Source organism: Triturus cristatus, chromosome 3_1, assembly GCF_964204655.1.
Source record: "Triturus cristatus chromosome 3_1, aTriCri1.1, whole genome shotgun sequence".
NCBI lineage: Eukaryota > Metazoa > Chordata > Amphibia > Caudata > Salamandridae > Triturus > Triturus cristatus.
In genome coordinates this window covers 46,139,794-46,152,478 of record NC_140583.1, presented here as the reverse complement: position 1 = coordinate 46,152,478, position 12,685 = coordinate 46,139,794, and the positions used below count along the sequence as shown (strand labels likewise).

The 12,685-nt window shown below is 41.7% G+C and overlaps 1 protein-coding gene across 1 annotated transcript in view; it reads right to left on the bottom strand.

Moving 5' to 3' along the window:
* LOC146859667 (embryonic protein UVS.2-like) overlaps positions 1 to 12,685 on the bottom strand; it is a 61,791-nt gene that overhangs the window by 10,243 nt on the left and 38,863 nt on the right. The window contains exons 6-9 of the mRNA XM_085643416.1: positions 8,755 to 8,930; positions 6,537 to 6,618; positions 4,391 to 4,518; positions 825 to 940 (exon numbers count right to left, since the gene is read on the bottom strand). Of these exons, the coding sequence (XP_085499542.1) occupies positions 825 to 940; positions 4,391 to 4,518; positions 6,537 to 6,618; positions 8,755 to 8,930 (502 nt within the window). The remainder of the gene's footprint in view (positions 1 to 824; positions 941 to 4,390; positions 4,519 to 6,536; positions 6,619 to 8,754; positions 8,931 to 12,685) is intronic.

Genomic DNA, 12,685 nt, shown 5'->3' with positions numbered 1-12,685 from the left:
TTCCACAGTGGGAACGGAAGCTCAAGCTTTGTGCAAGGGTTGAACATTAGAATATCGAGCAGAGAAATATCACCTACAAAAACATTGTAGCCAGAATATCAGCAATAGCAGCATCCAGAGTATGTACAGCTAAGTATAGATTAACTACTCTCTGCATCACCTTACCTTGAAGCCATGTGTATAGCTTGTTAAGATAAATGTCAAATTAAGTCTAGTAAGTCTATACTTACCCATACATATATTGACATAACCATATTTTGATATATGATATTTTGTATTTGTTTTTTTGTAGCACTATATTTAAAACTCAATATTCTTGTACCATACACTCAGGTGATAATACCTATCGCTGTACACCCCAGTATTCTGCCCTGCTACACTGCTCATTAATAATTGACCCTTACATATCCATTTCCTTTGGGGAACTACACTGGCATTCTCTCACCTTTTGTTTACTGCCCATGAGGCATTTCTTGGAAGCCTAATTTGAACTTGCTTAAGGTCTAGCTCACTTGCCCCGTACAGACCCACTCTTTAAGATTTATTGTCTTTTGTGTGGTGGTAGCACTACTGTAGGTTTAAGTAACACATACTAATCAGTTCTTCTCAGAAGCTCTGTGGCGATGGTGCTAACCTCATTGGAGAGAACACTCCAAGGACAGATCCTTCTCCTCCATGCTGATGGACCACTCTAATCAGAGTGACCAACCTCAGCAGCAACCTTTGCCACCTGTCAATCAGGGTGGTCCTAACCCAGTGCACTACTCCACCCTCAGGCAGCTTTCAGGACTCTGACAGGAGGAAAGCGTGACTGGCTTTATTACCTTATCGTAAGGGACTCGGATCAGGTAGACACAGTTGATGTTGTTTGGGTACGAGGAGGGGTTATTGGATGACTTCACGGTGCCGGTAGGGTTAGAAAGAAGAGAGCTGCACAAATCTGAAAAACAAATATAAAAATGAAAATTCTTTAAAATGTGATTCCTTGAAAATTTACAATGACATGACAGCTAGAATGCCCACTCTCCACCATCTCCTACTGAGAATTTCTCAGTTAGTCTCACCAGTATTTAAGCAGACATCTTATACCTCCACCAAGAAGAAGTCCCTCGACGTAAATAATGATCTCTGTAGTCAATCAGCACTTAGTGCAAGTCTTAGCAATGATATGTTAGCACAGAAGAACGTAGGTAGGCACCAAAAACTACTCCCCAGTTCTGACCCAGCGATATGCAAATCAGTCTTGACCCTGTGCCCCATGGGAACAGTCCAGCCTGAACTGCCAAGCCAGGTCTTCACTCGACTGGAAACAACCATCCTGGGACTGGTTTCGGGGTAACATCCCTCACCAGCCAGGCTAGTTTGAATCCAGTGGCAAAGCGAGCAAGGGACCCAGGTCTGGGCACACCTTGAAAAGTTAGGGTGAACAAAGCAAACATAAGGAGATGATGTACGGGATACTGAAACTTTACAGACACTCACCCACAGTAACAGACCTGGGTTGAATTCATAATTGTTCTTTAGCTCTCTTTACCACCCCAGTTCAGACCCAGCCATATGCAAATCAGTCTTGACCCTGTTACTCATGGGAAAAGTCCAGCCTGCACAGCCACATCAGGTCTTCCTTGGACCAGAAACAAGCATCCTGGGACTGGGTCTGATGTGGGTTGGCTAAGTGAGCTGAAGAATGATGATGGATTCAACCCAGATCTGTGACTGGGGTGAGGGTCTGAAAAGTTTCAGTGCTCTGTCCATCATCTCCTTTTGTTTGCCTTGGGATCCAAATGAGACAAATGCCTGATTCTAATTAGGGGATATACGTGGAAACTCAAGCAGGCAAAACAGTTATGGATCCCAGTGGGCAATATTTTCTTGGATCCCATCAAGGTGATAAATTCTGGGTTCCTATCAGGGGATAAATGTTGGTATCACATCAGGAGATAAATGCTAGAATCCATCAAATAATATATAATGGGATCCAATCAGGGAATACATGCTGGAATACAATCGGGTAAGAAATGCTAGACGCCAATCATGTAACAAATGCTGGGATCCAATCAGGGGATACATACTGGAATCCTATTGGATACAAAATGCTAGAATCCAATCAAGGGGTACATGATGGAATCCAAATGGGTAAAACATGCTAGAAACCAATCAGGGGATACATGCCGGGATCCAATCGGGATGCATGCTGGAATCCAAATGGAAAAGAAATGCTAGAAACCGATCAGGGGATACATGCTGGGATCCCTTTAGAAGATAAATGCTGGCATCAAGTCATTTGATACATGTTGGGATCCCTCTGCGAATAAGTGCTGGGATTCGTTCCGAGAATAAATGCTGGGATTGCACTAGGAAGAAAGAAAGCCTAGAATTCAGCCGGGGATAGATGCTGCAAATTCATCATATTAGCAGGAAGAACGTAGAGGGGCTATTGGTAGCAAGTGTTAGGTTTCAGCAGGGCAGTAGGACAGTTTTAGTTGCCTGCCTTAGCTGATGATGGTGAAACATCTTTATTTTGGCTGATACTGCTAGATTTATCAGTCACATTCGACACAGTGGACTATCACCTACTGCTGACCAGCTCAAGGACGGTGGCCACTGTGTTGGATGGACTTTGATCATTTTCTGACAGGACAGACACAAAGTGTCAGGCCTGGGTCCTTCAATTTAATAAATCTTTATTTGGCAAATAGAATGGCCATAAAAGAATAATGATCCAGAATGATAAAATCAATTTAATGAATAATAATAATAATAACAGACAATACATTTACTCATAACATAAGGAACACATAAAACAATTATTCGGGTCTTGTTTTCCTAGACACCCAGACAGTCTGTAAAAAGGGTAAAACAGTACAGGTCACGTGCTCTGTGGAGAGCATCTGAAGATACAGCAAGGCAGGCTTGACTTGTTTTAAATGCAATGATTTCAGCAGGGAGATTAAAAAGTGCTTCCTCGGCAAACGGAAATAAAAGTAAAACATTATAAAATGGAGCAGATCCAGCGGAGACTCATTGTTGCAGCCGCAGGGCGCCCTTTCCTCAGGCCAAACCCACCTACACCGTGGAGCCAGAAAATGAGGCAGTTGATTAAACCTGTATCTGACCAGTAAAAACCTGTCCTGCTGTGAACGAACCAAGATCAGGTCCTTCAAGGCATCAGAGGGGGAGGTTGAAGGGGGGGTCCTGCAGGGTCCGCCCTTCTCTCTCTCCCCCTTGTCTTTCAAGGCACTATTTTTTATCATTAGTACCAGAGACCTGAAATATTGTTTATGTGCTGACGACATACTAATCAATCTGCATTTGTGGGGCCTGAAGAGCAGGTTTTTGCCCTTAAAGAAGGTCTAAATAATGTGGCCAGGTGAATGAACAAAAGTGGACCAAATGTTAGTGGAGCAAAAACGGAGACTCCGGAATAAACTCGCTCAGGCCCCTGACTTATTTGAGATCCCATGCACCTTCACTAAGAAATCTTAAAAGCTGGGAGTCATCTGGGAAACAGAATTGAACTTTGAGGCTCACATCAGCTCTGTAGTGCTTCTGGTTTAATAAGCTTAAGACAACTGCAACAGGCATTGCCCTGCATCCAAAACAAATATCACAAAATCATGTCCGGTTCACTGACTAATTCAATCCTGGATTAAACCTATTCCTTTATGAGTGGGCTTTCAAAAATCTAATTGCTAAGATGCAACATGATCAAGAAATGGTGAGATGATTTGTTTTAAAACTAGGGATGCATTTTCATTTATCAGCAGACATATTCATTGGTACCCATCCAAAAGCTATCTAAAAGGTCATTATCTTATCAGAATGCTATATTTCATTGGTACCTATCCAAAACACGTATCCAGAAGGTCATTATCTTCAACACAGCATTCCTGTTTTTTAAGTGCATCAAGAAAACAGCACCTGATTGTGGGGTAAAACCACTAGACATCTTCCCTCCTCCAAGCTAGGATCATGTGGCTTATATCTGCTTCACATTGCAAGTACTGATACTCAGTGGAAGGGAGACCGCAGATTCTTTCTAGTTGGCCCAAAGATTCTCAATATAGTTCCAATGGATATTAAGAAAAGACATACTCTACTTACTTTTAGGAAAGCCTTAAAACATTCACATGTGCTCTTTTTTTGCAGCACTTACATTTGAATGGTATTTTGTACTATTTATATAGTGAGTCTATCGCCCATACACAATAATTAATTTCATACTGTGAGCTCTATAAATAAATTAAAAGGATAAAAATGTCCCATGAAGGATGACTTTAGTGGACATTGAGCTGTAATCAATAGGAAACGTGATATACCCAGCTAGAAGGAGCATATGCTGGGACTGCTGTGGAATTTCAGAATATTACTGCATACGTGCACTCCTTACCACACTGGTACAGGGTGTTGAGTTTGGAAACATCCAGGTTGCTAAGCCCATCTCTCTGTCCAATGGGCGTTTCAGGATTTGGCTTGGGGATGATGGTCAGATGTGCATAATCGATACTGAAGGCATACCTGTGGAAAGGAAGACCTTACAGGTAAAGCCCATCATGTATGTGCCATTATATTTCATTATTCACACATAAAAATCTACAGCGAGTCCAGCTGATGGTCAAATATTTGGTGTTTGCTTAAAACGTTGAATGTCTAAATGTAGTCTCAAAGTTTTTCCTGAACTAACCCCCTGCAGAATCTACACTGTCTACATTTTCCATTGAATGACCCTCTAAGCCATAGAGGACAGAACACGCCCACCTTAGCACCTTCACCCTCACTCAGAATATCAGATCCTAAAAAGCACAGATTTGAAAAACTGCTCCTGTCGAGTTTCACAACATTTCTTTTTTCAACAGAGGTTGCGTTAGCACTGAGGGAGAAACATCCATTACAACGCAGTCATTACATCGTACTGTTTTTAGAACGCAGCTGTTACAACGCAACTACCTTTACTTTGCATGCCTTTACAACGCATGCCATTACAACACATGTCACTACAACGCATGCCATTACAACGCATACCATTACAACACATGCCATTACAACGCATGTCATTACTACGCATTATAAGGTAAGTAATAGAGATTTTTTATTTTTAGAGTGGGTATGAGTTTTGGGGTAGATGGGAATAGCTATTTTTACCCCTACACTATCCAACACTTTCCCTACTGTTGCACTCACTGGAGTGGGAATAGAAATGTTTACCCCTACTCTATCCAACACTTACCCTACAGTTGCACTCACTGAAGTGGGAATAGTAATTTTTACCCCTAAACTATCCAACACTTACCCTACTTTTGCCGTAAAAGTAATATGCGTTGTAATGGTATACGTTATAATGTTATGCGTTGTAATGATAGTTTTAAAAAATGCGTTGTAATGGCATGCATTGTAAAATCATGCGATGTAATGGTAGTTGCGATTTAAAAACCACGTTGCAAAAGCATGCGTTGTAATTGTCTGCATTGTAACGTCATATATTGCACTGAGGTATCATCCTCATGTGATTCATCAACAATGGCACTTCCAGTCTAAACCGAATATGTTCACCAACTCAGACAGCATTTACCCGCCTCTCTTCACCCATGGACATTCCACTCTCTGGGAACATGTTCACTGTTACAGCCATGACTCAACTTCACTTTTTCATCATCTACGGCAGTTCGACACTGTGGCGGATATGTACGCCAACCCAGCCATCATTCCGCACCTCGCTTCATATACAGAGCATCAATCCTAACCAATGATGTTCACCAACACAGACATGATGGTGCTAATCTTCCCCATCCATGGACATTCCACTCTGCGGGAACTTGTTTACTGACACAGCCTTGAATATACTGCCCTTTTCCGCTTTCATCCTCTTATGGCGCTGCCACATTCTGGCATTCGTGAATCCCAGCCATCCTCCTGTTGCTCCTCTTTCCTCCTAACAGACTTAGGCACCACTCTGGTGCTCTACCTCATGTATAGAGGTTCAAAATATGCACCGTGCTCTGCTCCCTGTACACCCCCTCCCACCATCGAAGGTGAAATAAACACCACCCTCTACTTCCCTTTTCTAGCAATCTCAGACATTTGCTGTACCATCCTGACGGTTCTCCAGCTGCTAAATAAAAGGAGCCATCATCACTGCGGTTCCTTTCAATTGCTAAAGGTTTTCACCCAGGCTGTGGGGGTCATTATTGTTTTCTTCCTGTCCCTCAATGTTAGGTTTTTCCTGACGGTGATGGGCAAGAAAATATTACACCGCCCACCCTAAACAGGGCAGGCATTGTAATGCCATTCCTCAGATGGCCGCCACCACATCTGGCTGTCAAAGGAAGTATTTCATCAACAGAGCCAACTGGGGCTCGGTCCATGGGATACTTAGGGTCCGCCCATCTTTAAATGAAGCGGGTGGTACTAGGGTTTGGCGGAGAAGGACATCCGTCATGTTCGCAGAGAAGTACCCTGTGCGCCAGAATCTAAATCATGTTCATTGTCTATATGTAAAAGCCTTTAATGAGAGGTTTAAACAGAAAATCTTTTCTTACGCCCCATAATGCATCACGGAGGAGTAGTCGTACTCCAGGCCAAGGTTGTTGGTGTTCAGTTTGTTAAAGTTGCCGATGTTTCCTGTTGAGATGAGCAGAGAGTAGAGATGAGTTAGTGCTGAGTGAGCCTGATAGGGCACATTTCAATAAAGTGAAGGTCCCATCTCACTAGGGGGCAGTGCTCCTGTGTGTCATTGCAGGGGTTAGAAGTAGTCCAATGGCTGAGCTTCAAACTAGGAAGATGTGGGGTTGAGTTCATATCTGAGCCTCAGCACCAGATAGAAAAGCATGTGAATTTGAGGTAAATCACTTGTGTTGTGAAGTTGTAAAATTGTAAATGTAAGTCCTGTTTGATGAGGAGCACCATCTTGCTCCAGAGTGAGGCTCACACTAAATAGACACCAGTGCCCACATACATATGAGAGGGATGCACTGGAGTTTGAGCCAGGTTTAAAGATATAACTCACTGTTGTCTTTTTTTAAGGGAAAATCCTTATGTTTTTTTCCTTATGAAACTTTTTTGCCTCAAAGTGATCCAACCCTCTTGATAATCTCCAGGGTGCACCCTCCACCTTACATAGTATAGTATTGTATCATATTTGCATTTATATGGATTTTACTGTCCTTGACAAGGAACTGAAGCACTTTATGGCGACGGGCACACTGCTCCGGGCACCCAAGGTTTAGTGGTTAATCCAGTGGTTGTTGGTTATTGGGATTAGTCTTGTGCTCTCAAGAAAACCGTACAATGCATTTACTCCAGTTTCTTTGAGGAATTGAAAACTATTAGGCGTTAGTGGTGATTAATAGGGAAGTGGAGGTGGTATGTGACCTTTAATAGGAGATTTGTGGGAAAGAAAGAGGAGATGAGGTATTATTACTTTGCAGGAATTACTTTTAAAACAGTGGTGATTGATTTGAAAATTTGGAATAAAATAAGGAAATTATCAATAATGTAATGATAAAGATTGAGGCAAACATTCTTATGCATTGAAGTAGGCTGTGCTCAGAGAGAGGAGACACACAGAATATGAAAAAGAAGGAGACAGGCATTTGAATGAGAGAGAGGGGAATTTTTCATGTAGAGTTTGGGGAATACAGGGAAGGATTTTAGAGATGCCATGTAATCGGTATATGAAAAAACTTTAGAAAGAAACACCATTATTTACATGTGAGATATTCAAGTGAGAAAGAGTGGCACTGTACATCTCATCTGGGCTTTTGCCCAATTAACAACACATTCTTTGTGTTTGTGTTACTTTTCTTATACGAACCCGATGCAAAGCATTCAGGTGGAATTTACAATCCAACCCAAATTGCTATTTCTGTTGGTTTTTTACTCAAAGTAATAAAAGGTTGTTCTTTGCTCTCCTTTGCATTACTTTTAGTCAAGGGAGCATTCCATGGGTGGCGCGCGGGCCTTACTATGCAACAACCCATGGTTATTGACATAAATCCCTATGTACAAAAAACTGTAGGCAGGAATTTGGGCCAAAATTCTGCTCTTCTTCAAGCCAAGCATAACGAGTTGAAAACAATTTCATTTCTCGGTTTTCCCACGTTGCATGTGTACTTCATTGTACAGCACACATATAAAGTGGCAAAAGTCCTAAAGCACAGCTTTTATATTGAAAGGGACCATTTCCAGCACAAAAACTATGGTTCCGACAACGCAGACACTCTAGCACTATGGCGCAAGGGTCTCTGTGTGGGTGCATGCCTGCCTAAAGTCTGCCACCAGCACTGGGAGAGAGCAGAACAGAACCACATCTTAGTATTGCATTCACTCAATGCAGTGCAGCAGCTTACCCTTCAGAGACCCCGTGTCTCTCTAGCGCGGCACTGCAATTAGTAGTCAATGACCCTCATTATCGATTTCACGTCAAAATCATTTTAAACATGTATCACAATTTTTCCTGTTCCAGGAAACTTTATGTGGGCAATGAACCAACTGTTTCAAATGAAGCATTGCTCCAGTTAATGCCCTCAGCAGTGGTGATGTTTGTGGAAAGGACACCAGCCTGGGACAGTAACAAATATTGATCACTGTAGCCAAGGGTCAGATTGGTAGTAAGGGTGTGTTGGTGGGTGTCTGGGATAAAACCTAAGCTGAACCAAGCAGATATCTAAATCCATGCCAAGTTCAGCCCATCACGATTCTGAGTTGTACTCAGTTCTACTTCTCAGTAGTAAGTGGAGCCCAGGGAGTGCCACTGACCCGGTGTGATGTTCTCCGTCTTGATGGTCACATAGTTGTCGCGATCGCTGCGGCTCTGCTCGTGGTAGAAGCCCAGGGCGTGGTTCAGCTCATGCTGGATGATTCCTTTCCACAAACATCCGTCGCCGAGGGATACCTTCTGAACTCCTCCTACCTTCCCGACGTTTGACCAGCACCTAGGGGAGAAGTTAAGCGAGGGAGATCCAGAAATCACTTCAATGGCACCTACAGAGAATCAATATTACAATATTGCCCCATACAAGGCATCGGCCTGTGTATCTCCTCACCGACTGTTGCTATCTACAAGGGAGGAGTAGTTCTAGCACAGTGACATTGCGCATTCTTGGTTGTGATGAAACTCATTGCATGCAAAGAAAAGCTCTGTGATCCTGCACCAGTCTAATTCATTTCTGGCCATCACAAGACTGGGTAAAGAACAAAGCATACATGATCCAGCTATCAGAACCACTAGGGACTAAACAAAGCATACAGGATCCAGCCATTCCAACACTACGGACTAAACAAAGCATACAGGATCCAGCCATCCCAACACTAGGGAATGAACAAGGCATACAGGATCCAGCTATCAGAACCCCTAGGGACTAAACAAAGCATACAGTATCCAGTCATCACAACACTAGGGAATGAACAAGGCATACAGGATCCAGACTGCAGAACCACTAGAGAATGAACAAAGCATAGAGGATCCAGCCATCCCAACACTAGGGAATGAACAAGGCATACAGGATCCAGCCATCCCAACACTAGGGAATGAACAAGGCATACAGGATCCAGACTGCAGAACCTCTAGAGAATGAACAAAGCATACATGATCCAGCCATCAGAACCTCTAGGGAATAAACAAAGCATAGAGGATCCAGCCATCCCAAGACTGGGTAATGAACAAAGCATACAGGATCCAGCCATCCCAAGACTGGGTAATGAACAAAGCATACATGATCCAGCTATCAGAACTACTAGGGACTAAACAAAGCATACAGGATCCAGCCATCCCAACACTAGGGAATGAACAAGGCATACAGGATCCAGACTGCAGAACCTCTAGAGAATGAACAAAGTATACATGATCCAGCCATCAGAACCTCTAGGGAATAAACAAAGCATACAGGATCCAGCCATCCCAACACTAGGGAATGAACAAGGCATACAGGATCCAGACTGCAGAAACTCTAGAGAATGAACAAAGTATACATGATCCAGCCATCAGAACCTCTAGGGAATAAACATAGCATACAGTATCCAGTCATCACAACACTAGGGAATGAACAAGGCATGCAGGAACCAGCCATCTTTTAAACAGTATTTTCTTAATTTAAGAGCAAAAGCTACGGTGCTGTCTTTTGCTTTTAGAAAGCTGAGAGACACATTGGAATGTTCGGACCATGAGCACTTACTTAAAGTAATGAAAGCTATGTTGATTGCCTCTTTGGACTATGAGTCAGTAATCTTTCAAGGGAAATACCAAAAAACTTCTTGATGATTTACAGATAAAAGTTTTTAAATCAGTATTCAGAGTTCCAAAGAACATCGGGCATGCCAACGTTAGATTGGAATTTGGCTTAAAAAGACAGTATTTATAGGACAATCTGCATTTTTAAAATCTTTATACGCCTTCTTTTGTTCAGACCCAGATACTCTGGCAAATTTTTGCTGGCAGGAAATAATGGGGTATGATCATGCTAAGGGTTGTAGATCCTATCTAACAGAGAGTCTAAACAATTTTAAGTCTCCCCCCTTCGAAGTTGTAGCTAGAAATAAAGCCGTGTTCAGACAGACACTAAACCATCCTGCGAATTTCCTAATGATTTTATTGGAAAAGGACGAGCCTGCCAAAAAAAGTCATGCATCGTCGGCTATCAATTCATTTACTAAATTAGAGCCACAATCTTATCTTCTTTCCTACTTAAAACCATTTAAAAGAGACACATTTTTGCTGTTACGACTTGGGAGATATCCCACATAGGAAGGAACCCCCCTCATGTGTACAAAAATGGCCCTCAAACAGCTAGAGTTTATGCGGTTTTATTAATGAATCACTATTGCATATTTTATCTATTTGTCCTCAACTGTTAGAAGAGAGGAACGCCCTATTAAAATCCATCTTTAAAGAACATGGGGTGAGGACATGTCGCCAAGCAATTATAACTTGCCTCTATGGGAAATCGGCTCTTCTGACCACACAGTTTGTAACGTTTATTCTCATTGCAGAAAAAAAGTTAACTGTTGCCTGTGCCACCAGAGGTTAGGGGCTTGTGACCAATAATTGGCTCGTTCAACGACGCTGCCCCAAAGGCGCTGTTGTCAACTATGCCTTATTTGGACAATTGTTTAGAATGTTACTGACGTGAGAAAGAATTCTTTGAAAGGATTTGCACAGTGGCACTTTAACTATTTTATTTATTTATGGCATTTCATTTTCTGATATTAAAAATGGGACTGTGTATGCAATTCTTAAAAGACTTTGTGAAAGGCTCATTTTAAAAAGGTATTGCACAATGACTCTTAACTATGGCATTTTAACTATGACTTTTATCTGTATATTCTACAATATGGGGTATTTGAGGCATTTCTGTCAATACTTTAAAGATATTTTAATTATTAGTTTTATATATAATGTAGCGTAGTTATTTGTGATTCGTGTGAAACATCTGATTTCTAATATTAGAAATAGAACGTCAACCCAAGAAGGTTGACACTTTCGTAATGTTTACCTACATGAGCACTTTAGTAATGGCACTTTAAATTAGGAACTGGAGGAAATTTACTCATAATGCTGTTAAAATATGGTGTGATCACTGTACTGAAACGTGGTGTATCTTCGATAATATTTTCCAAGTTACAATGTTTTGTTGTGTCCATACACAATCTAATGTATTTTTATATACCTCCTGTTTGTAATGATTTTAATTAATCAACAATAAAGGCTATCATTATCCATTATAACATCTAGGGAATAAACAAAGCATACAGGATCCAGCCATCACAAAACTGTGAGTGAACAAAGCTCACAAGATCCAGCCAATAGAAACCGCTAGCCAATAAGCAAAGCATACAGGATCTAGACGCAACAAAAGTAGGGAATAAACAAACCATACATGATCCACCATCACTAGAGAATGCACAAAGCATGCAGGATCCACTCATCATAACAAAAGGGAATAAACAAAGCATACAGGATCCAGCTATCAGAACACTAGAAAATGAACAAAGCATACAGGATTAAACCAACAAGATACCAGGAAAGGAGCAAAGCATACAGGATCCAGCCATCACAACACTAGGGAATGTACAAAGCATACAGGATCCAGCCATCATAACACTCGGGAATAAACAAAGCATACAGGATCCAGCCATCATAACTCTAGGGAATGAACAAAGCATACAGGATCCAGCCATCACAACACTAGGGAATAAACAAAGCATTAGGATCAAGGCATCACAACACTAGGGAATAAACAAAGCACACAGTATCTAGCCATCACAACACTAGGGAATAAACAAAGCATACAGGATCCAGCCATCACAACACTAGGGAATAAACAAAGCATTCAGGATCCAGCCATCACAACACTAGGGCATAAACAAAGCATACAGGATCCAGCCATCAGAACCTCTAGAAAATCAACATAGCATACAGGATCCAGCCATCACAACACTAGGGAATAAACAAAGCATACAGGATCCAGCCATCACAACACTAGGGAATAAACAAAGCATACAGGATCCAGCCATCACAACACTAGGAAAAAAATAAACCATAGTGGATCCAGCCATCAGGGGCTACCAAAAAATCATGAAAATGTTACTAGACCTGCTAGTATAGTAACTTGAATAATCTATTCGACATAACTGTAATGTACTTGACGGGTGAACTGGTCTCAAATTGTGTGATCTTAGGCAAATATTTTGT